The 26,649-nt window shown below is 50.4% G+C and overlaps 1 protein-coding gene across 3 annotated transcripts in view; it reads right to left on the bottom strand.

Annotated features, from left to right (window-relative positions):
• TTLL7 (tubulin tyrosine ligase like 7) overlaps positions 1–26,649 on the bottom strand; it is a 144,434-nt gene that overhangs the window by 49,492 nt on the left and 68,293 nt on the right. For all 3 annotated transcript variants that reach the window (XM_075320226.1, XM_075320225.1, XM_075320227.1), the window contains 6 exons: positions 26,356–26,429; positions 19,763–19,898; positions 9,494–9,580; positions 4,187–4,364; positions 2,054–2,334; positions 801–938 (listed from right to left, as the gene is read on the bottom strand). In XM_075320226.1, coding sequence (XP_075176341.1) covers positions 801–938; positions 2,054–2,334; positions 4,187–4,364; positions 9,494–9,580; positions 19,763–19,898; positions 26,356–26,429 — 894 coding nt within the window. The remainder of the gene's footprint in view (positions 1–800; positions 939–2,053; positions 2,335–4,186; positions 4,365–9,493; positions 9,581–19,762; positions 19,899–26,355; positions 26,430–26,649) is intronic.

The following is a 26,649-nucleotide window of genomic DNA, read 5'->3' as shown; positions in this document are numbered from 1 at the left end:
AAGAGCATTTGGATTCTCAGGAAGAGTATTGGGAGAATGTCATATCGGCTGATGAAACCAAAGTAGAACTGTTTGGTAGAAATACAACTCGTCGTGTTTGGAGACAGAATGGTGAGTTGCATCCAAAGAACACCATACCTACTGTGAAGCATGGGGGTGGCAACATCATTCTTTGGGCCTGTTTCTCTGCAAAGAGACCAGGACGACTGATCCATGTACTTTAAAGAATGAATGGGGCCATATATCGTGAGATTTTGAGTGCAAACCTCCATCCATCAGCAAGGGCATTGAAGATGAAACGTGACTGGGTCTTTCAGCATGAGAATTATCCCAAGCACACAGCCAGGGCAACAAAGGAGTGCCTTTGTAAGAAGCATATGAAGGCCCTGGAGTGGCGTAGCCAGTCCCCAGATCTCAACCCCATAAAAAACCTTGGAGGGAGTTGAAAATCCGTGTTTCCCAGTGACAGGCCCCAAACATCACTGCTCTAGAGGAGATCTGCATGGAGGAAAGGGCCAACATACCACCAACAGTGTGTGCCAACCTTGTGAAGACTTACAGAAAACGTTTCACCTCTGTCATTGCCAACAAAGGATAAATAATAAAATATTGAGATTAACTTTTGTTATTGACCAAATACTTATTTTCCACCATAATTTGCAAAAAGAAGGGGATTTTCTGGATTTGTTGGCCGACCTCATCTTTATAAGTGGGAGAACGCGCACAATTGGGGTCCGACTAAATACTTCTTTTCCCCACTGTATGTACACACGTCTATATAGCTACAGCTGTACACTTACTTCATCTATAATGGCGCATGTTTCATCTTCATCCATTTTCCCTGGAAACCTAATCCTCATATTCTGAAGAACATGTAACGTCTGTCTCGTCAGCTCCTCTTCTTGATCTCTGGACAGATGATGCAAAGCGGTTTCATTCTAAAGACAGAAAAAAAGCAGTAAAGATAAGAAAAAATAAGTCTGATAAAGAAAACAACTAATAAAAAATGGATCTGACGACAATGAGAGAATCATTGGAGCTCCCTCTAGTGGTGACGGCAGCGAGGATCATATCATGTATCTCTGTATACAGGGAGCTACAGCTAGTGGTGACGGCAGAGAGGATCGTATCATGTATCTCTGTATACAGGGAGCTCCCTCTAGTGGTGGCTGCAGACAGAATCTTATCATGTATCTCTGTATACAGGGAGCTCCCCCTAGTAGTGACGGCAGAGAGGATCTTATCATGTATCTCTGTATACAGGGAGCTCCCCCTAGTAGTGACGGCAGAGAGGATCTTATCATGTATCTCTGTATACAGGGAGCTCCCCCTAGTAGTGATGGCAGAGAGGATTTTATCATGTATCTCTGTATACTGTGAGCTCCCTCTAGTGGTGATGGCAGACAAGATCTTATGTATCTCTGTATACAGGGAGCTCCCCCTAGTGGTGGCTGCAGACAGGATCTTATCATGTATCTTTGTATACAGGGAGAACCTTCTAGTGGTGGCTGCAGACAGGATCTTATGTATCTTTGTATACAGGGAGCTCCCCCTAGTGGTGGCTGCAGACAGCATCTTATCATGTATCTCTGTTTACAGAGAGCTCCCCCTAGTGGTGGCTGCAGACAGAATCTTATCATGTATCTCTGTTTACAGAGAGCTCCCCCTAGTGGTGGCTGCACACAGAATCTTATTATGCATCTCTGTATACTGGGAGCTCCCCCTAGTGGTGGCTGCAGACAGAATCTTATTATGCATCTCTGTATACAGGGAACTCCCCCTAGTGGTGGCTTTTTAACGAGGAGATATTTAAGCATGCGCCTTGGGTCTCTAGTATTCAGTAAATGTAATGTGCTAAGTCTATTCTCCATAGTAGATGAATACTTTTGCACCCGGACAGCTGTTTTTAGGACTTTGTACACTAGATTACAGCAGAATTTATCCCTGGAGTATTTGCTATAAATGCCTGTAAATGTGTACAGCTCTCTAATACACTTGACCAACAGTACATTCTGGACACCTGCCATGGTGATAAGTCTTGGTGGCCACTCACCAGGGTGGGGTAGAGACTGCTGCACGTCCCCATGTGCGGCACTCGATGCGACGATGAGCTACGATTCAATGAATTGGTCCGGTTCCCTGAGGACGGCCTGGAGACTTGTGCAGACACCTTGGATGAGAGCGGCCGTTGCGGCTCCAGGTGCGGAGATTGTGCGTTCAGTGCGGTGATGGAGCGAGGGCAGCTCACAGAGCGCCTAATCGGAGTTGATGAGGAGGATCGGGATGAATAGGTAAATGGCCGCGATTTAGTGGGAGGCTTAAAATGAACTCTACCTGCAAAAGAAGCACAGAGCACAGTGAGGTCAGGAGGCAATCATCTGTAGGCTCAGGGGACAGGGTGACTATTGCTATGACACAGAAGAAGATGGTGTAATAAACGTAAATGGGGACACATAACGACTTCTAGGGTCACAAAATCTCAAAACCATTTAGATGTTTTCCGTCTCGCTTGTCACATGTTCTCGGGATCACCCTCAGTCGCCTGCATTATATGGAGATGACGCAAACTTCAGCCGTGCGACCAGTGCAGCTTAAGTCATTGGGTAACCCAAGTATTAATGCCGATAAATGTCGGTGCATATGTTTAATTCGGACATTTGTCATTGTTATTCTGCTTGGTTACAAGTCAGATTGTTTTGCACTCATGTCACGGTTCTTGTGGACGATCTATTCCCTGCGACAGGAGCAGACTCTGATTACTGCTGACACTGTCGGGCGTTGTCACCAATCGTTCTATAGATTGGGTCATTGTGACCGCCAAGTGTCTGTGCCTCACAGAGATGAACCATCAAATGTCACCAGCAATTTCACGCTTCTTTCCATGACTTTGTGTCACTCCATTCTCATGTGGGCAAAACAACAGCCAATGCCGCAATGTTTCCTACCACGCCCTGTGTATAGTAACGCAGGAAAGTGAAAAGAAGGCAGCCACAGGCTGCGGTGATCAAACTGTGTGACATAAGTGTCCGTAAAGGGGCCATGTACAGAGAGAATCCACAGCACAGAATGTCAGGACAGGTGCAGCACAAGAGAAGTCCTGGAGAGGAAAGTGAGCAATGGCGGAGGGATACATAGTGATAACAGGAGGCCGGGCCCAATAATGTTCTCTAATCAATCAGATCTAATATAAGAGGGGGGCTTTGGGTGGTCAGACAGTTCCACGGCTGGATGTAATAATAAATGGCTTTGTGTTTGTGTACACAGCCACGCTCCATTTCATCTGCTAAGGATTGTTCGTGATGAATGGAAACTGGGATGCCGGCTGTAAGAAGGACCGGAGCGGAGGATACACCGATACATGTGAGAGATCCAATGTATCCTATACTCCGCCGCCTTTATATCCACTCAATGGAAATATCCCGTTATAAACGGCCTCTATCCATAGACCTGCTCCTCTAAAGGGGGCTTTGCACTCTGCGACATTGCGAACGATATATCGTCGGGGTCACGTCGTTAGTGACGCACATCCGGCGTTGTTAGCGACATCGCAGCGTGTGACACCAAGGAGCGACGATCAACGAGCGCAAAAACGTGAAAAATCGTTGATCGTTGACACGTCGCTCCTTTTCATAATATCGTTGGTGGTGCATGCCGCTGGTTGTTCTTCGTTCCTGCGGCACATCGCTATGTGTGACACCACAGGAGCGACGAACATCTCCTTACCTTCCTCCACCGGCAATAAGGAAGGAAGGAGGTGGGCGGGATATTCCGCCCGCTCATCTCCACCCCTCCTCTGCTATTTGGCGGCCGCTTAGTAACGCCGCAGTGACGTCGCTATGACGACGGACACACCTCCCCCTTGAAGGAGGGATTGGTCGGCGTCCACAGCGACATCGCAGAGCAGGTATGTGCGTGTGACGCCGCCATAGCGATAATGTTCGCTATGGCAGCGATCACCACATATTGTATGTGCGACGGGGGCGGGTGCTATCGCTCGCGACATCGCTAGCAATCGCCTCAAGCACATTTCTGGTTACAATAGTGGTTGTCACGAAGGTCGGAGAATAAAACATTGTGCCACAAAGCGAAACACTTCCCATTCTGCTCTCTAGATTTAGCGGAAGGATCCCTTTAAGGAAGCCCCCTCTTTACTGCTGCTCCGCACGGTGGCGGGACCTGAACGTACTGGATCTCTCCAATGACTTGTACTTCTGCTCGTCCAGGTCGTAGGTGACCTTCTTCTCTTTCACCAGCTTCTCGTCCTCGGTGTCGGAGCTGCTGTCGCCTCCGGAGCTGCTGCTGTTGGAGCTGCTGTAGCTTTTCTTCTTCGAGGTCTGAGTGCACTCCGGCATGGATGACAACGTCTGCAACAAAAACAATCCTACATAAAGTATGGAAACTGGGCGCACATGACGCTCAGCAGCTAAACTGCTGGAAAACTCTGTATAATAAGGCCCTAAGATTCAGAACTGAATGGATCTGGTGCCGCCAACGCAATCGAGCCAGTCCTGACCCCTGAGGGAATCATCTTCAGCCAAGGCTGCAAAAAGCGCTTCAGGAAGAAATCCCTCAAGGGTACGTACAAACAACGGCTTTTTCAGGAGGAGTCCGCCTGAAATCCACCTGAAAACTGCAGCAAAAAACCTAACATAATGTAAAAAAAATGTAATTAAAAGGGTATGCATGGTGTTTGCATGGTTTCTGCAGTGTTTGCATGGTTTGCGCTGTGTTTGCATAATTTGCGCAGCGTTTGTATGTTTTACGCCATGTGTGCATGGTTTGCACTGTTTTGTACGGTTTCTGCATGCAGTAAACGTAGAGGTAGTCAGAGAGGCCGAGATCATAAACCAGGAGGGCACAACAGTACATAGGGGCAGACAGAGACGAGGTCAAGATACAAGCCAAGGTTCTGGGTTCCAGGAGAGTACGTACAGAATACAGGGAGCAGGCAGGGACGTGGTCAGGAGGAAGTCCGAGGTCAGAAGCTAGGAAGTCACAACAGAAACAGGGGAAGACAGGCGGAGACGGGTAAACAGCCATCCGAAATCAAGAGACCAAGATCTGAACACTGAGCACCACGAGTACCACTGTCGGCGTCCTGAGATAACACGCTCCCTAATGAAGCAGAGCAATCATCGGGAACGAGAAGCATCTGCGAGAGCACCTCCCAGGACCAGTGTGAAACCCAGTGCTGTGAAACAACCAGCAGAGTATTCATCCTACAAAACGCTCTGCACCATAAGCAACATATGCCGGCTCTGCAGGAGAGCATAGCAGAACAATACAGAATGTTCTGCACATCGGAATCGTGACACCATTAACTAATGAGCATTCGTGAGGTACAAACCCACCAAGATGAAACAGCTCCTGCATCTTCTGAAAGTCTAAAGCTTGGACAATGTGCCCCCCAAGAAAGACAAAAGACCCTCATACCAAACAGAAATAAAACCAGTTGATATCCATTCTGCGTTTATCTGACACCAGTTGCTGAGGCGGTGGAAGAACCTAAACGGTTCAGGGCTTTGTCTCCTTTTTCCATCGCCTTCACCACCTTGGATGTCGACCTCTGGAGCAGACGCCGCCGCAGGACCATTGCCTTGATGGTGGACCACTGAAGAAGCCGGTGGGTTAGTTGGAAACAAACCAATACTGATATGCACGGCTCTAGTGTAGACGACATCCTACAAGGAGCTTCTCCATCGATAGAAGTGATTATGTGATGACTGTCACAAGGTGGCGCTAGACACTACTAGTATTCAGTAAATGGAGAGGTAGTCAGACAGACAGAGATCATAAACAAGGACACGACAGTACACGGGGGGCAGACAGAGACAAGGTCAAGGTTCAATCCGAAGGTTAGGGTTCCAGGAAAGTACATACAAGATACAGGGAGGAGCTGAGGACGTGGTCAGGAGGAAGTATGAGGTCAGAAGTCACAACAGAAACAGGGGAGGACAGGCAGAGATGGGTAAACAAACAGTTCTGAGTTGAAAAACCAAGATCTGAACACTGAGCACCACGGGAGCCAACAGCACAACTGTAACCAGGAAGAACGACTGGCGGCGTCCTGAGCTAACACGCTCCCTAATGAAGCTGAGAAATCAGCAGAAACGAGTAGCATCTGCGAGAGCATCTCCCAGGATAGCGTGAAATAACCAGCAGAGCATTCATCCTGCAAAATGCTCTGCACCATAGGCAACATATACCGGTTCTGCAGGAGAGCATGGCAGAGCAATACAGAATGTTCTGCACAATGGAATCGTGACAGATTATTCTTACAAGCGAAGGGAACTGTGATGATTTCCTCCATGATAATCTCGACACGGAGAAGACGTTCTCTGTAATAACCTCATCAAGTCGTGGTCGTTTCATCAGCCGTAAACATCATGGAATCACAAGACCTTGGACGCGGCTCATGTCAGAGCGCCGCCATTTCCGGAGATCACACGTCTTCTCACGTCTGCGCTTTTTCATTTCTATTCAGGGGGAGTGAAATGTTCTACAAAGTTGGACTGAATCCGAAGTGTTTGTGAGAGAACATCATTGTCAGATGCCACAAATCCTTTCAATGTGGCGTCCTCGGAGCTCCATTAAACCTTTCATTAGCGCAGATGAGAGCGAGCAATATTCCAAAACACTCAGTGTTACTAATAAATAACATGTTCCGTCTCCCATGAAATAAAGACACAATATTAAATATTAATTGCGGCTCGGAGCGGTGTCATGAATCTTGATTTGGAAATTAATCTGGTATATAATTAGTTTTGGCTTTTTTTTTTCTTTTCTTTACATGTTGAAAATTCTGTGGAGTATAACGACTGCGGAGATTATAATGAAGAAAGTCGAAAAACCGGGCAGCAAAGAGCGAAAACCATAGAATCCGTGCCAAGATGCATGACTAACGACAAAGCCGGAAACCGGCGCCGCCGGGGGTCCATAGAAAGTCTCGCCAGGCGCCGCTGCTCCTCATCTCCGCCTCGCTCCTTCCTTCATTATGGAAATAGTCCGCTCGTTTGGCCTCAGATGTTTTTTTCATTGTAGTCTATAACAAAATTACTTAATGGCCTTTTCTTCGAATTGGTGAAGGTCCAACCTGTGTGACCCCCGGCAGTCAGCGCGGAGAGGGCTTACAGGCGCTCATATGGGTTATCCGCGGTGCTAAATGGCCGAGATCGGACCTCACAAATCAACATTCATTACCCAAACTAAGGAGAGACCATCAACAAGAAAGGGCAGGAAAATATATTTCGTCAACCACAGGAGACGCTGGAGCAGAAAGGGCTGAGAGCGGCCGCGCTAACAAGTCTCCAAAATTATTCTTCATTACTATGGGAGTTACAGAATCGGTGAATTTCAGCCGCTATCGACCGTTTCCATCTCTCCACCTCCCGTCTTCAGAGCTTGGATAGCCACCAAACAATGGATGCAACACCCGCCACCATGAATCACAGCCTTCACTTTTTCTTAATGACTCCTTTTTGCCCACAACCCTCTGCCACTCTCTGCCCTGACCCCGAGGGGCCGAGACCCTTCGCTCGCTGGCTGAGATCTGATCTGGAATTGCATCTTACATCAAAGCCTTAAGATAATTTCAATATTGCCACCTTAACTCAAATCCTGCACCGTTCTCATGCAGAAGCGCAGATATAACTCGACAGCCCGCACAGGAGGAGGAGGAGGAGGACAGGGTCCCGGTGTCAGCGGCTGATGCCGGCAGGATGAGCTCACCGCGTGACTGTCTCTTTAAAAAGAGTGGTTGCGTTTTATCTCAAGGAGCTTCTTTCACTTGGAAGGTCCCGTTGATATCAGAATGGAGGGCGGCCTCCCACTCATTTTCTTCTTAATTGCTTTCTTAAGTAGCTGCTGCTTTACTCATAGTTGATTTGTCAGGATTTGCTCATTTCGTTGCCTCGGAGCTCGGACAGAGATTGTTTTTTCAATCAAAATAAAAATGTTGTTTCTGGATCGGATCAGAGCAACAAAACATCACAAACCCGAGCGAGACGATCCAATACACGATCTTGTGCGCCAGGGTCAATGGTGCAGTAAATGGCGGCTCCTGCAATGATCTGCAGGTCCCGAGCAAACAGCAACCGCGCGTCATTCACTGTGCCCTACAAATCCCCACACACGTCCGTCCCCGCGGCACCACGTATAGACACCCCTCAGCATCACGTACAGATGCCCCCGCAGCACAAGGTACAGACGCTCCCGCAGCACCAGGTACAGACACCCCCGCAGCACCAGGTACAGATGCCCCCGCAGCACCAGGTACGGACACCCCCACAGCACCAGGTTCGGACACCCCCACAGCACCAGGTTCGGACACCCCACAACATCATGTACAGATGCCAACGCAGCACCAGGTACAGAAGCCCCCGCAGCACCAGGTACAGAAGCCCCCGCAGCACATATTTGTAGGAGGACTCAGCAGTAGCGGGGTTATGAGCATTGATCCAACATGTTAATACTTAGGCCAGAAAATGGTAAAAAAAAAAAAAATCATTGCTTTCAGGTTAAAAGTTAAAGGGTCTTCTGTAGATTTTACAGGCTCCTCTACTTTAATGATAGTGAAATATGTATCTATCTGGTTCAGAAGGGAAGAGGACGGGATCTCTAGCACCCCCCATTGGATATCGCAGAGGGATCTCTAGCGCCTCCCATTGGATATTGCAGCGGGATCTCTAGCACCTCTCATTGGATATCGCAGCGGGATCTCTAGCGCCTCCCATTGGATATCGCAGCGGGATCTCTAGCGCCTGCCATTGGATATCACAGCGGGATCTCTAGCGCCTTCCATTGGATATCGCAGCGGGATCTCTAGCAGCTCCCATTGGATATCGCAGCGGGATCTTTAGCAGCTCCCATTGGATTTCGCTGCGGGATCTCTAGCGGCTCCCATTGGATTTCGCTGCTGGATCTCTAGCGGCTCCCATTGGATATCGCAGCGGGATCTCTAGCAGTTCCCATTGGATATAGCTGCGGGATCTCTAGCGGTTCCCATTGGATATCGCTGAGGGATCTCTAGCGGCTCCCATTGGATATCGCTGCGGGATCTCTAGCGGCTCCCATTGGATTTCACTGCGGGATCTCTAGCGCCTCCCATTGGATATCGCAGCGGGATCTCTAGCGCCTCCCATTGAATATTGCAGCACTGACAGCATCACATCCACACGTGGTGGCTGCGGCATCCTGATCCGGTCCTAAACCTTATCATTCCTAATGATATCTGCTGAGAGCGCCGTGTCCCAGCATGAGAGGACGTAATGTCCCGATACAGAAGTGACCGGCACCAGATGAACCCGCTAATGTGCGAACCAATCATTCACGTTTCTGTAAAAGTAGAAGACCGGCCGAGAAATCCAGTCCACAAACCCAATGTTTCCAATTACAGCCCCCCGCTGGCCATACGATGCTGCCCTGAAGGGATCCACAGTGTGAGCATGGGCCGATATAGGCGCTGTACAACAAGAAAATATCCGGAGTCACCTACCCGAGGCTCCCGGTGCCGTGAGGATTTCCCAGACAGTTTCTCATCATCCAGCTCACATTGCTCGAGGAGGTCCAAGATGTCTTCTTCCTGCACAACACAAAGGAGAACATTTCACAGAACTGTCAATTCGCAAATCCTTCGAATACCCAGTCACGTGCCGCCATCATCGGTCCAACGTCCTGGGGCTCTACAAATGGAAAAGAACTTTATGGAATTTACTAAAAAGGCTTTATACAATTTGAGCACGGATGAGGACACGGTCAGTCTGGATCTGACTAACGGGACCCCCATCATTGCCCACGGCTGCTCAGCTTTACCTCCAAAGTAAGACCACCAGTAATCTCCAGCTGTGCATCCTATATAAGTAATGGGGGGATTCTTCCTGTAGGACCCAGTCTACGTGGTGAATGGGTATCCAGCAGTGGAGTGGATGAGGTGGTGTTCCCACATGTGCGGCTCTCCCCATCCAATGAACGCGGAGTCCAGGTCACCTGGTAGAAGGGGGATCGGGGTGCCCACATACTCCCAGTATGTTCCAGTTGGAATGGCTTTCCCCAATGGTACTAAATAACCAGAACACTGGGCCCGAATGGCTCCAACTGTGCCTCTTAACCTTCAGTTTTTGGTGCCAAAATAGCAGTCCATGGGACCCCAGGTACCTCGCTGTGGCACATGTAGTCAGCGCCTGAGCTGGGACGTTTCCCACCTTCCATACTTGTGGAATTGGGACGAAAACAAACTCGCTTGAGGGCAAATGGACTCAAGACAACTAATCCAGCAGGTTCCCCCCACTATTAGGCCCGATTAATAGGCTGAGCCCCTCCACTGTGCCAATCACCCCCGAGGATGGACCCCAGACATAAGACACAGACGATCTGTGCACAGGACCAATTTGCAGCCGCGTTATCCATTTTGCATCGTTACATAACCGTCTTTTTTCTTTGCATAAAGTGACACAAAACAATAAATTTCATAGATCAGATCCTGTTTCCCGAGCGGCGGGTGATCTGCGATTCTGTGTGGCTCCTCATCAAAGCGGCGGCACCAGACCGGCCCTAATGAATAATCCTCGGGGGGCGTGGCCTGGACGGCAATGTGAAGAGACGTGTTTGTGGAGCTCTCCTGCAAACTCCCTTGATAAATCCCTGAATACCGCTGTTATCACTGCCTCAGCCGGCTGTCAGGAAGATAAGGTGGTGAGGACTTATCTGGAGTGAGTCTGGTGGATGCAGAGAGGTGCCATGGTCCCTCACAGGCAAAAAGATAATGGAGGCGGGAAAGTCCCCAGCTCTCAAGATGGTGCCATGATAAGGCAGGAAGCTGAGAAAGTTAATGCAGCCTGTCAGGAGAGGATGCAGATCGCTGCAAGGCTGGAGAAATTTGCCCGGACTTCAGAGAAATCACATCAGCATACAGATAACAGAGGTGAGGAGGGAGAAGATAATGCCAGCTCTGATGATATGGGGGATGGTGAACAGCAGCAAGATAAGACAGGAGAAGTGGAGTAAGCACATAGTGCACAGGAGGCTCCAGAAAACCCCACTTTAAAGGACGTTTTTGCAGTGGTGTCTTTTTGTAAAGAGGCTCTGACTTCCCTGACGAAGCAAGTTAAGGGATTACAGGCAGAGGTTGCTGACATTAAGAAAGACCTCAAGAAAGCAGATCTGAGAACAACGGCTGTAGAGGAGAGAGTGGGGATAACAGAGGATCATATTACAAAACTACAAAAGTCTGAAAAAACATTTGCACAGCAGATAGCTGAAATCATGGCAAAAAAATGATGATTTAGAGAACCGCTCTAGAAGAAATAACATCCGAATTGTCGGCATCCCTGAGAAAGCGGAAGGAAGAAACCCCACTGAATATGTAGAAGACTGGCTCAGGGGGAAAATGGGTGCTAATGTCTTATCCAAGCTCTATGCCGTGGAACGTGCACACAGAGTCCCGATGCAGCCACAACCAGCAGGCAGGGGCCCTCGCACTATGCTAGCCAAGCTCCTCAACTACAGAGACAGGGACACTATACTGCGAAAGGCAAGAGACATGGAGGATCTTATGATTGACGGCCAGAGAATTTCCATATACCCGGATTACTCCATTTCTGTTCAAAAGCTACGTATGACTTTTACAGGAGTAAAGAGGCGCCTGCGAGAGATGGGGGTGCAATACTCAATGATGTTCCCGGCAAAGCTAAGAGTGACGGCGTTGGAGCGGGTGCACTTTTTTACAACTCCATAGGAAGCCATGCAGTGGTTGGACGCAAACGAAAAGCGGATCCGTTTGAAGGAATGAGCTGACTGTCTGAATCTGCAGTGTGTTGGAGAAGGCCGGCTGAGGCTCTACAACATCCTTAGGAGCTTACAGGGGACCCTTCTTGTTTTTTCTTTTTTTTTTTCTCCTTCCCTTTGGGATTGAGGTAGTATGCAGGGGGAATGCGAAGGGTTTGATGTGAGCTTCGCAGGACATGGGGACTGCCTAATTTGGCGCGGTGGTGGTATTTACAATTTGAGATTCCAGTTTAATTACTGTTCGCCATTTTACTGTTATATTGGTTGAGTGGAATATGATTCTACATAGAAAGGGGGGGAGTGGAGAATTGTTGGAAAAGGGACGAGTTTTAAAATGTGTCTAAGAGGGGAAGGCGAGGGAGGTAGGGGGGAATTTAGTAGGGATTATGGACCAGGTTTGGAAAACCCGATGCTTCACGGGAGTACTCGAAAACAGGAAGTGGTGGGGAGTAGGAGGGGAGGGGAGCAGGGGGGGAGGGGGGAAAGGGGTAGGGTGGAGGCAGCATGGGGAGATACTACAAGGTTTGATGGTTTTACTGGGTGGGATAATGGGGGATAGAATTAAGGTGTTGAGTTGGAATATTAGAGGGTTATCAGATAGGACTAGGAGAGCGGCAATAATTAAATATGTTCAAGACCAGAACCCGTCAGTAATATGTCTACTAGAAACGCATCTAACAAAGGAGACAACACATGTTTTAAATAGGAGATGGGTGCAGAAGGCCTATCACTCCACCTTTTCCAACTATGCAAGGGGTGTATCACTGCTGATCCATAACTCTGTGCAATATGAAGAAATAGAAGTGTATGTGGATAAGAGGGACAGTGTGTGGCCGTCAAGTGTAAAATATTTGGCAGACTCATGTGTATAGCTGCAATATATATACCACCTCCATATAAGTGCACCAAACTAAGGGAGATAAGGGAGTTCTCTGAGAAGTGGGGAGTAATCCCTTTTTTACTGGTGGGGGACTTCAATAATGTGATAGATCTGTACTGGGATAGGAGTAGTAGACCTCCAGGTATCCAGGATAGTTGTATGACTTCGTTTGGCACTCTTATTGGGGAACTTGGAATGGTGGATGCCTGGCGAGTGAGGAATGGGAGGGTATCCTGCTTCTCTTGTTATTCGGCTTCACATAACACTCTGTCCCGCATTGACATGGCTCTAGCTAGTGATCTGATGGATGCAATGATAAGCGACGTGCAATATCTGACAAGAGTGATTTCAGATCATAGCCCAATTCTAGTATCCATACGACGGGGGACCCTGACAGGGGGAAGGAGGGGAGAGTGGAAGCTTCATCCAGCATGGATCCGTCATATTAATATGGGGAATATAGAACGGGATCTTGGGGATTTCTTTATCCACAACGAGGGTAGCACTGGTCCGCTGGTGGTATGGGATGCGATGAAGGCATACCTCAGGGGGCTCCTGTTCAGGGATATCTGTAGACGTAAAACACAGACGAGGCAGGATGAGAAAGATAGCCTGGAGGCCTTAGATAAGGCAGAGCTGGAAGCAATCCGGAGTACTACTACGGACGCGAAGCAAAATCTTAGGCAGGCGCATGAACAGGTTAATAAGATGCTTTTGGAGAAGGCGGTAAGGAAGCAGGCATTCCAAAAATTGCATTTTTATGAGGAGGGGGAAAAAGTTGGTCATCTATTATCGGTCATAGCTGCAGCTCAAAGGAGTAGTTCATTTGTGCATGGTATGGACACGGTGGAGGGGGACACAGGTCACTGAGGTTGAGGAGATCCTTGGGGTCTTTAAAGATTTCTATCGCACGCTATATTCTTCTAGTGGAGAGATGAGGGTGGAAGAGGTGGACTCATTTCTTGAGCGAGGTGAGCTTCCGGTGTTGTCTGTGGCGGATAGAGATAAACTGGAGTCACCTATTACTATTGATGAACTGGAGGGCGCTCTGCATGGCATGAGCAATGACAAGGCACCGGGAGCAGACGGGCTACCAGTTGAAATTTATAAACAGTTAGAAGAAATCCTATTACCCAAACTATTGAAAGTCTTTGAGGTGGCGGAGGGGGAAGGTGTATTGCCTGAATCTATGAGAGAAGCAATAATAGTAGTAATTCCTAAGGAGGATAAAAATCCGAGGCTTCCAGACTCATATAGACCCATCTCGTTATTAACAGCAGACGTGAAGCTTCTGGCTAAGGTGTTGTCAAACCGGCTGACTGGAGTTATATCTAACCTAATCCATATGGACCAATCAGGGTTCATGGCCAATAGGTCGACAGCTGCTAATATCAGGAGATTGTACCTTAATCTACAGTTGCCGCCTGACAACCCTGGCCGGAGGGTGATCGCTTCGCTAGATGCCCAGAAAGCGTTCGATAGTGTTGAGTGGGGGTATCTGTGGAAAGTGTTGCAGCATATGGGTTTTGGCCCACGGTTTGTAAAGTGGGTGCAGCTGTTGTATAATAGGCCTGCTGCTAAAGTTAGAGTTAACGGTATGACCTCCTCAGCGTTTGAGTTGCACCGGGGAACGAGACAGGGCTGCCCACTTTCGCCGCTCCTATTTGCTATTGCAATAGAGCCTCTGGCGGCGGCCATTAGGAAAACAAAGGAGATCCATGGATTTAAGTATGGGCATTTAGAGGAGAAAATAGCTCTTTATGCTGACGATTTATTACTTTTCTTGGGGGATCCATCAGCCTCATTGGATCATGCCATGCAGATAATAAAGAAATTTGGAGAAGTTTCGGGACTGACCATTAATTGGTCTAAATCGAGCCTCTTTAAGGTGGATGGGGAAGTAGCCTGGACAAATGAGGATACTGGGGCTAACAAATTGAAGAATGTGGACGAATTTAAATATCTAGGTATCCAGATATCTCTGCCAGTAGAAAAATACATACAGGTGAACTTATGGCCGCTCCTTAAAAAATTGAGAACCAAGGTGGATGCCTGGAACAAGCTACATTTGTCAGTTGTTGGAAGGGTTAATTTACTAAAGATGGTAGTAATGCCTAAACTCCTATACATACTGCACAATGCCCCGGTTTGTATTTCAAGGAAAAGATTTAAAGGGATAAACTCGCTGTTTAGGGACCTGGTGTGGGGTAAAAAGCAGCCTAGGGTGCGATTAGAGACTTTACAAAGGCCGAAGGATGAGGGGGGTCTAGCAATCCCAAATCCGGAATTGTATTATATAGCGGCGCAATGTCAACACCTCAGGGGTTGGTCTGATCGAGAGAAAGATGGGGGCATTAAAGAAGTACTGGAATACATAGTGGGTAGAAGTCCATTGGTAATGGGACTAGAGGATGGTGCGGTGGGGCTCCTGGGTAGAACGTCTCCTACAAAGGCACTTATAAACAAGACCTGGGATAGGCTGAAAAGGGTGAGGGGTGACCCGGTTAACTAAGTTTACACCTATCTGGGATAACAGTAATCTCCCGGAGATTCAGAAAATGGGGAATATTGAGGAGTGGAGACGCAAGGGTGTGATATACATGCATCAGATATTGGACGGAGGAATTGTGAAATCGTTCCCACAGTTACAGAGTGTCAGTTACCGGCGTCCGGCTGGCTCCACTACAGTCAATTAAAACATGCAATTGCAGCCCAAGCGGCTAAACAAAGTGTGGCCATACAGACTGACCTGGTACTGGAGTATGTGTGTAAGGGCGGAGGAAGCACTAAAGGGATCATTTCTGGCACGTATAAAGATATACTACATACCTTTCTTTTAGAATACCCAATTAAAACTAAATCTAAATGGGAGGAGGAAGTTGGGCCGATAACAGAGGAGGTGTGGGAGAGTATCCTGGAGTATGTCCCTAAACTTTCCATGAGCGAACCGGCCAGACTGTCTCACCTATACGTGATTCACCGGGTATATAGGTCTCCCTTACTGATGTTTAAAATGGGGTTGAAAAGGAATTCGGAGTGTCCAAGGTGTCAGGGATCTGACGCAGGTATTTTTCACATGATGTGGTCTTGTCCGAGACTGGTCTCCTTTTGGACTAAGGTTATCCACAAGATAGGAAGAACATATGGGTGTGTCCTTCCCAGGGAACCATTGATATGCCTATTGGGATATGTTGAGGAGCTTGGAGTGGAAAATACTATCTGCCGCTATGACAGCGCTCTGCCGCTATGACAGTGCTAAGACAGCGCTCTACCACTATGACAGCGATCTGCCGCTATGACAGCGCTCTGCCGCTATGACAGTGCTAAGACAGCGCTCTGCAGCTATGACAGCACTCTGCAGCTATGACAGCACTCTGCAGCTATGACAGCGCTCTGCAGCTATGACAGCGCTCTGCAGCTATGACAGCACTCTGCAGCTATGACAGCACTCTGCAGCTATGACCAGGGCTGTGGAGTCGGAGTCGGAGTCGTGGAGTCGGAGTCGGAGTCGGAGCTCATTTTGGTGGAGTCGGAGTCGGAGTCGGTATAAAATGCACCGACTCCGACTCCTAAAATATATAATAAATTGGGGACAGGAGTGCAATGCAGAATGTGCTGAATATTTTACTAAATAATAACATTTAGTATAATGCTTATATTTAAGTGAAAAATTTATTGTAGTACAATGTGAACATCAGACATTTAATAATTTTTATGATACAATAATCAAGATATTTGGATAGAACATAAAATATTTATTGGAATACAACTTTAGAACACAAAAAACTAATAAATTGTAAATATGTAATATATATATATACATATATATATATATACAGTGTATATACACACACAAGATATATATGTAATCTACTGTATATTACATAGTGTATTACATATTTACAATTTATTACAGTTTTTTGTGTTCTAAAGTTGTATTCCAATAAATATATTTTATGTTCTATCCAAATATCTTGATTATTGTATCATAAAAATTATTAAATGTCTGATGTTCACATACACATATTCATGTACTACAATAAATTTTTCACCTAACTATAAGCAATATATGTAGGAGTCGGAGTCGGAGCCGGAGCCGGAGTCGGAGTCGGAGCCGGAGTCGGAGTCGGTGCAAGAGAATTTGAGGAGTCGGAGTCGGAGTCGAAGGTTTGGCTTACCGACTCCACAGCCCTGGCTATGACAGCACTCTGCAGCTATGACAGCACTCTGCAGCTATGACAGCATTACGAAAGCGCTCTGCCGCTACTATAACACTATGAAAACGCTCTGCTGTTCTGACAGCGCTCTACTGCTATGATGGCGGTCTGCCACTATGTCATGCCCATATCCACATGGGCTTCTATGGGTCCCTTTGAAACCAATAGAGGCCATAAAAGTCTTTGAAAATTTGCGCATGTGTATTAGAGCAACATTTTGTGCTTCCAGCTGCTATTTGCAGTCGGCTATTTTACAGGTTGTCACCTACCAGCATGCAGGAAAATTCACCCGGTGTCAGTGACTCCTGAAGTAATGCGCCTGTGCCCCCGAGCCCGACTAGTGCACTAATTGCAGTATGAGAGGCCACATACAAACAGGATCGTATCTGTAGACAGGGGCATACACACACAGGATCGTATCTGTAGACAGGGGCATACACACACAGGATCGTATCTGTAGACAGGGGCATACACACACAGGATCGTATCTGTAGACAGGGGCATACACACACAGGATCGTATCTGTAGACAGGGGGCACACACACACAGGATCGTATCTGTAGACGGGGGGCACATACACACAGGATCGTATCTGTAGACAGGGGGCACATACACACAGGATCGTATCTGTAGACGGGGGGCACACACACACAGGATCGTATCTGTAGACAGGGGCATACACACACAGGATCGTATCTGTAGACAGGGGCATACACACACAGGATCGTATCTGTAGACAGGGGGCACACACACACAGGATCGTATCTGTAGACGGGGGGCACATACACACAGGATCGTATCTGTAGACAGGGGGCACAAACACACAGGATCGTATCTGTAGACGGGGGGCACACACACACAGGATCGTATCTGTAGACGGGGGGCACACACACACACAGGATCGTATCTGTAGACGGGGGGCACACACACACACAGGATCGTATCTGTAGACAGGGGGCATACACACACAGGATCGTATCTGTAGACGGGGGGCATGGCCGGGCAGCTCGGTCACTATTGCAGAATAAGACCGATTTACTACAGAGCAGATTTACATCCTTCCATGTCCTAAAACAACTTCTTGATAAACCGTCCCGGAGCCGCCACTTCTGTTTTGTGATGGATTTTTAGAAAATGTGACAAATTTCCAGGTTAAATTGAGTTGAAATAAAATTGGAAATGTGATGTGCTGCAGACATTTTCCCTGACGCTGGACCCGGCCTCGTGGATAGAGAGAAGACTTCATTGTAGGTGTAATTGGCGTGAAATCAGTCCGGCTGGAAAGTTACAATCTATTGACAGGATTTTCTGCACAACTTCATTTCTTGGTGCCGGATATTTCTGCAATATCAGCAAATTGAGGAATAACTCAGGGTCTAATACACAAAACGTGTGCGGAGCCATAAAGCCGGCGAGGCAGAGATACACGTGCAGTCACAGGCGCACCCCCCCCCCCGGAAAGTTACCTATTACTGAAGTTTATAAACTTTATGCTGTTTGCAAAAAGCAATGAAAGAACAAAGTAAAAATCCAAACAGCTAATATAAGAGGAGGTTTCTCCAAAATTCTGCACAAAATGTCACTTCTACTGACGACTCCAATCTCAGAATTATTCACCTCTTCATGGCCAACGTCTTCACTACATGGTAGAGCGGCTCTGGCTGTTATAACCTGCTGCTGAAGTGATGAATAGCCGCCGCCGTGATTCACTAAAGACATGACCGAGCCCGCCGTGCTCCCCTGTAGATATCACCGAGCCCCCGTCATTCTTCATTGTAGATATGACCGAGCCCCCGCCATGCCTCACTGTAGATATCACCGAGCCTCCGCCATGCTTCATTGTAGATATCACCGAGCCCTCATCGTGCTTCACTGTAGATATCACCGAGCCCCTGCCGTGTTTCACTGTAGATATCACCGAGCCCCCGCCGTGTTTCACTGTAGATATTACCGAGCCCCCGCCGTGCTCCACTATAGGCATAACAGAGTCCCCGCCGTACTCCACTGCAGACATCACCGAGCCCCCACCGTGCTCCACTGCAGACATCACCGAGCCCCCACCATACTCCACTATAGGAGTATATAGGAGTATATATCAAAGTCCCCACCGTGCTTTACTGTAGACATCACCGAGCCCCCGCCATGCTTCACTGTAGATATCACCGAGCCCCTACCGTGTTTCACTGTAGATATCACCGAGCCCCCTCCGTGTTTCACTGTAGATATCACCGAGCCCCCGCCGTGTTTCACTGTAGATATCACCGAGCCCCCGCCGTGCTCCACTGCAGACATCACCGAGCCCCCGCCGTGCTCCACTGCAGACATCACCGAGCCCCCGCCGTGCTCCACTGTAGGTATAACAGAGTCCCCATCGTGCTTCACTGTGGATATCACCGAGCCCCCGCCGTGATTCACTGTAGACATCACTGAGCCCCCGCCGTGATTCACTGTAGACATCACCGAGCTCCCGCCATGCTCCACTATATACATCACTGAGCCCCCACCATGATTCACTGTAGGAATCACTAAGCCCCCACCGTGATTCACTGTAGACATCACTGAGCCCCCACCGTGATTCACTGTAGACATCACTGAGCCCCCGCCATGCTCCACTGAAGATATCACTGAGCCTCCGCCGTGCTCCACTATATACATCACTAAGCCCCCGCTGTGATTCACTGTAGACATCACCGAACACCTGCCGTGCTCCACTGTAGGCATCACTGAGCCCCGCCATGACGAGGGCGCGCTCAGTGTGGATCATATGCTCATACATGCTGAGGGTGCGCTCAGCGTGGATCATACGCTCATACATGGCGAGGGTGCGCTCGACACAGATCATACGCTCCACGTGGCCCTATTATCGCAGGCACACAGACATCACCTTCATCCGCTTCAGGGGATTATTCATCTCTCTCTGGAGGGAGGCCGCTCTGCCGGCCAAGAACGTCTGGAAGGCCGTGCTGAGGAGACCCTCGTACTTCTCTAGCAGCAGCTTATCCTCCGGTGGGTAGATACGCCTGCAAGAAAACAAAAAACAGAAAACACACATTACACCTCAACTCCATGGAAATCAAGAATCAGAGCAATACGCATATACATATGTTTAGCAGTGATCAAAAAGAAGCGGGCATCAGCCACGCAACGTGGCACCGGGGAAACCGCCGGGAAGACGATGAAGAGTTAGATCTTATTCATCGGAGTTTTTACCGAGTTTTCAAGATGCATGAGGTTGTGAAAAGAGCCTGCCTGACGCAACATTATGGACCAATGAATGCGAAAAAAAATGTAAAAAAAATCACACCTTCCCCCTCCACAGTGGCTGAGACTTGTAGTGCGCCCATGGGTGTAATGATAATATTGATGGCGCACCCCTCGCCGCCGTTGCCGCGCTCCATAATACATCGCCTGATAACTTTCAATCAGATATACTTGAGGAGCATTAACACTAGAACTACTGGACTTGTGACACCTATATAGAAATACATGGTGCAAAGTAGTCAAAATGACTACCTCAGTAGTTCTAGTGTTAATGAGAAATTAGAGGAGATTGCGCTCGTACCTGTGGAGGAGGGGGGGGATGCCGGCACAAAACTCACTGCAATCAGAGAACAATAAAGAGAGCGATGTTCACAGGCAAGATGGCGGCCAGGCGCTCGCTAATAGAGGGTGGTGCGTGCAGCCTAATGACGGACGTCCATAGCCCCCGGCACTCCATTACCGGCCCGAGCTGACGAGATGAGCGCGGATTTGCTTCTCAGTGGCTAATTACAAACTGTTTCAGCTCAGAATCCCAATCATTTTTTATCTAGTGTTACGTCTCGCACCGGCCGCCACCAAGGACGAGCCGCCGAACGGCATTAACCCTAAAAAATGCTACACCCCTCCTGCAACTTCTACTCCTCCATAGTGACTTGGTATCCCACCTCCTGCCAGTGACCCCTGGGAGATGATGGGGATATTCTTTACCTACTCCATCATTTTTTACTAAGATGATCCGTTCTAGAGGTGCCTAGCAGCCGCTTATCCCCCTCTTGGGGACCCCTCCCGCCCAACACCGCCGCAAATTGCGCCCGTACCCGCCGCACAGAGAGCCCGGCCCCGCCGCGCAGAGAGAGCCCGGCCCCGCCGCGCAGAGAGAGCCCGGCCCCGCCGCGCAGAGAGAGCCCGGCCCCGCCGCGCAGAGAGAGCCCGGCCCCGCCGCGCAGAGAGAGCCCGGCCCTGCCGCGCAGAGAGAGCCCGACCCCGCCGCGCAGAGAGACCCCGACCCCGCCGCGCAGAGAGAGCCCGGCCCCGCCGCAGAGAGAGCCCGGCCCCGCCGCAAAGAACGCCTGACACAGAGAGAGCCCGGCCCCGACGCAAAGAGCACCTGACACAGAGAGAGCCCGGCCCCGACGCAAAGAGCACCTGACACAGAGAGAGCCCGGCCCCGCCGCAGAGAGAGCCCGGCCCCGCCGCAGAGAGAGCCTGGCCCCGCCGCAGAGAGAGCCCGGCCCGCCGCAAAGAGCGCCTGACACAGAGAGAGCCCGGCCCCGCCGCAGAGAGAGCCCGGCCCCGCCGCGCAGAGAGAGTCCGGCCCCGCCGCACAGAGAGCCTAGCTCCGCCGCACAGAGAGCCCGGCCCCGCCGCGCAGAGAGAGCCCGGCCCCGCCGCGCAGAGAGAACCCGGCCCCGCCGCAGAGAGAGCCTGGCCCCGCCGCAGAGAGAGCCCGGCCCGCCGCAAAGAGCGCCTGACACAGAGAGAGCCCTACACGCGGGAGACACTGAGTTGACATGTGGGATTAATGTCACAAAGCATGAGAGCAGAACACGTCTTCCCTCTGCGCCGCTTACAGGAAACTTTTAATGATATTTAGTATAAAATAAATATCGACACCTCAGGACAGGCGCGCCCCCTACATCTACACTGTATAGCCAGGCGTGGACCCCGACACCTCCACTGATCACTCACATCCCCATACAGATTCAATCACTTTCCCGATCTTAGCACCATGAGGGTCGGTCTCACCCCCACTCTGTGTCGAGCGTTCCTGCGCAGACCTTGTGATCTTTATTCTGCGCCACTGCTATGTATTATGTATCTGGAGGTGTCCTCAGCCCTGGTGAGACATGGGAAGTAGGGTGCTGCATTACATCAGTCCCAGCGTTTCTGCATATTGTTTGGGATGAGAAGTAAATCTGCAGAAGGGCAATGTGCCGGCCTCGGCCTATGGACACCGGCTGCTCACTCAGCACAGGCCTCGGCCGGATCTAGGTGCCAAATGCAATTACAAAGCCGGAGGAATGTATCCGGTCCGGACACTATGGAAGGAGCGTGGAGGGGAACCTCAGTCTTGTGTAACCAGGTCTTATAGAACAAGCCCCGGAAACGGAAGACCCCGCACGTTCCACAGCCGCTGACTCTAATTCTCACATGCCATAAACGTAGGAAGGGCGATGAGATTTAGCAGAACGTTTCTTACCATCACTGGTATTATTGCTTTATGAGAAGTCTTTTCAGCAGTGATTGGTAACGACTAAAGCCTGCTTTACACCTTACTATATCACATACGATATCATATGTGATGTGACACGCCCCCATCGTATGTGCAGCACGTTCAATTTGTTGACCGTGTCGCACAAACGATTATTTCCTCTCACACGTACTTAGGGGTACTTTGCACATTGCGACATCGCTAGCATCGGCTAGCAATGGCGAGCGCAATAGTACCCGCCCCCATCGCACATGCGATATCTTCTGATAGCTGCCGTAGCAAACATTATCGCTACGGCAGCTTCACACGCACTTACCTGCCCTGCGACGTCGCTCTGGCCGGTGACCCGCCTCCTTCCTAAGGGGGCGGGTCTTGCGGCGTCACACGGCAGGCGGCCAATAGAAGCGGAGGGGCGGAGATGAGCGGGACGTAAACATCCCGCCCACCTCCTTCCTTCCGCATAGCCGGTGGAGGCAGGTAAGGAGAAGTTCCTCGCTCCTGCGCTGTCACACACAGCGATGTGTGCTGCCGCAGGAACTACATCGTATCTCCTATTGGTGCGACATTATGGAAATGACCGACACTACACAGATCACCGATTTTCGACGCTTTTGCGATCGTTTATTGGCACATCTAGGCTTTACACGTTGCGACATCGTTACCGGCGCCGGATGTGCGTCACTTTTGATTTGACCCCGACGATATCGCAGTAGCGATGTCGCAACGTGCAAAGTACCCCTTACCCTTCCATACAACCTCGATGCGGGCGGCGAACATCCACTTCCTGGAGTGGGAGGGATGCTCGGCGTCACAGCGACGTCACGCGGCAGCCGGCCAATAGAAGCGGAGGGGGGGAGATGAGCGGGATGTAAACATCCCGCCCACCTCCTTCCTTCCGCATTGCCGGCAGGAACTGCGGGACGCAGGTAAGCTGTGTTCATCATTCCCGGGGTGTCACACACTGCGTGCATGAGATGAACGTTTTTTCGTTCAATCGCAATCGCACGTAGGTTTCACACGCTACAATATTACTTACGATGCCGGATGTGCGTCACTTACGACGTGACCCCGCCGACACATCGTAAGATTTATTGTAGCATGTAAAGCCCGCTTAAGAGAACACAACGGTGAGAGTCACCACTTATCTGACGGGAACAAATCTCCCCATCACCGACGGAACGATCAGCCCCATGAAATAATGGCCATCACCAATCCACGGCCGCTTTGGGGTCGGAGCACCATGTTTATATTTTGCGTTGGCTTTAGGTGTGGTCCACACTCTGCACCACACAGTACTCTGCGCCACATGCACCACACAGTACCCTGCACCACGTGCACCACATAGTACTCTGCACCACATGCACCACACAGTACCCTGCACCACATGCACCACACAGTACCCTGCACCACATGCACAACACAGTCCTCTGAGCCACATGCACCACACTGTACCCTGTGCCACATGCACCACACAGTACCCTGCACCACATGCACCACACAGTACCCTGCGCCACGAGCACCACACAGTACCCTGCACCACGTGCACCACACAGTACCCTGCACCACGTACATCACACAGTACCCTGCGCCACGTGCACCATACAGTACTCTGTGCCACATGCACCACACAGTACCCTGCGCCACGTGCACCACACAGTACCCTGCACCACATGCACCACACAGTACTCTGCGCCACATGCACCACACAGTACTCTGCGCCACATGCACCACACAGTACCCTGCGCCACGTGCACCACACAGTACCCTGCACCACATGCACCACACAGTACCCTGCGCCACGAGCACCACACAGTACCCTGCGCCACATGCACCACACAGTACCCTGCACCACGTGCACCACACAGTACTCTGCACCACATGCACCACACAGTACCCTGCACCACATGCACCACACAGTACCCTGCACCACATGCACCACACAGTCCTCTGAGCCACATGCACCACACTGTACCCTGTGCCACATGCACCACACAGTACCCTGCACCACATGCACCACACAGTACCCTGCGCCACGAGCACCACACAGTACCCTGCACCACGTGCACCACACAGTACCCTGCACCACGTACATCACACAGTACCCTGCGCCACGTGCACCATACAGTACTCTGTGCCACATGCACCACACAGTACCCTGCGCCACGTGCACCACACAGTACCCTGCACCACATGCACCACACAGTACTCTGCGCCACATGCACCACACAGTACTCTGCGCCACATGCACCACACAGTACCCTGCGCCACGTGCACCACACAGTACCCTGCACCACATGCACCATACAGTACTCTGTGCCACATGCACCACACAGTACCCTGCGCCACATGCACCACACAGTACTCTGCGCCACATGCACCACACAGTACCCTGCACCTCACAGTACCCTGCGCCACGTGCACCACACAGTACTCTGCGCCACATGCACCACACAGTACCCTGCGCCACGTGCACCACACAGTACCCTGCACCACATGCACCATACAGTACTCTGTGCCACATGCACCACACAGTACCCTGCGCCACATGCACCACACAGTACTCTGCGCCACATGCACCACACAGTACCCTGCACCACACAGTACCCTGCGCCACATGCACCACACAGTACCGTGCACCACACAGCACCCTGCGCTACATGCACCACACAGTACCTTGTGCACCACACAGTACCCTGCGCCACGTGCACCACACAGTACCCTGCACCACATGCACCATACAGTACTCTGTGCCACATGCACCACACAGTACCCTGCGCCACATGCACCACACAGTACTCTGCGCCACATTCACCACACAGTACCCTGCACCTCACAGTACCCTGCGCCACGTGCACCACACAGTACAATGCACCACATAGTACTCTGCGCCACGTGCACCACACAGTACTCTGCGCCACATGCACCACACAGTACCCTGCGCCACGTGCACCACACAGTACCCTGCACCACATGCACCATACAGTACTCTGTGCCACATGCACCACACAGTACCCTGCGCCACATGCACCACACAGTACTCTGCGCCACATGCACCACACAGTACCCTGCACCACACAGTACCCTGCGCCACATGCACCACACAGTACCGTGCACCACACAGCACCATGCGCTACATGCACCACACAGTACCTTGTGCACCACACAGTACCCTGCGCCACGTGCACCACACAGTACCCTGCACCACATGCACCATACAGTACTCTGTGCCACATGCACCACACAGTACCCTGCGCCACATGCACCACACAGTACTCTGCGCCACATGCACCACACAGTACTCTGCGCCACATGCACCACACAGTACCCTGCGCCACATAGTACTCTGTGCCACATGCACCACACAGTACCCTGCGCCACATGCACCACACAGTACTCTGCGCCACATGCACCACACAGTACCCTGCACCACACAGTACCCTGCGCCACGTGCACCACACAGTACAATGCACCACGTACACCACACAGTACCCTGCACCACATAGTACTCTGCGCCATGTGCACCACACAGTACGCTGCACCACACAGTACTCTGCGCCACGTGCACCACACAGTACTCTGCGCCACGTGCACCACACAGTACCCTGCGCCACATGCACCACACAGTACCCTGCGCCACATGCACCATACAGTACCGTGCACCACACAGCACCCTGCGCTACATGCACCACACAGTACCTTGTGCACCACACAGTACCCTGCGCCACGTGCACCACACAGTACCCTGCACGTGCACCACACAGTACCTTGCGCCACGTGCACCACACAGTAACCTGCGCCACGTGCACCACACAGTACCCTGCGCCACGTGCACCACACAGTACCATGCGTCACGTGCACCACAGTACCATGTGTCATGTGCACCACACAGTACCATGTGTCATGTGCACCACACAGCACCCTGCGCCACGTTCACTACACAGTACCATGCACAACACAGTACTCTACACTACACAGTACCCTGCACCACGTGCACCACACAGTACCTGTAGTTCCCCAGGTGTCGGTTCTCGTATTCCTCCTTAGAGATTTGCTTCCGGACCTGAGCGAGTCGTTCTTTCTGTAGAAACACAAATTGAGAGGATTTAGACCCCAACATTAGGGAGTATCCTCTGGATGAAGGGTCTACCGGGGACGGATGACAGTGGCAGCGCAGGGATGGGGACTTCTATGCTATAGGGCATTCATGGACAAATCTGCTCCTGCCTTACTGGTCCTCGTCAGTGAGCGGCTGGGTATACTGGGACGGGGGTTATAAGACTGGAGGAGATCCACTGAGA

This window comes from Anomaloglossus baeobatrachus, chromosome 8 (assembly GCF_048569485.1).
Source record: "Anomaloglossus baeobatrachus isolate aAnoBae1 chromosome 8, aAnoBae1.hap1, whole genome shotgun sequence".
Lineage (NCBI taxonomy): Eukaryota > Metazoa > Chordata > Amphibia > Anura > Aromobatidae > Anomaloglossus > Anomaloglossus baeobatrachus.
Note: the sequence above shows the minus strand (reverse complement) of the source record. Positions and strands in the feature narration are given on the sequence as shown.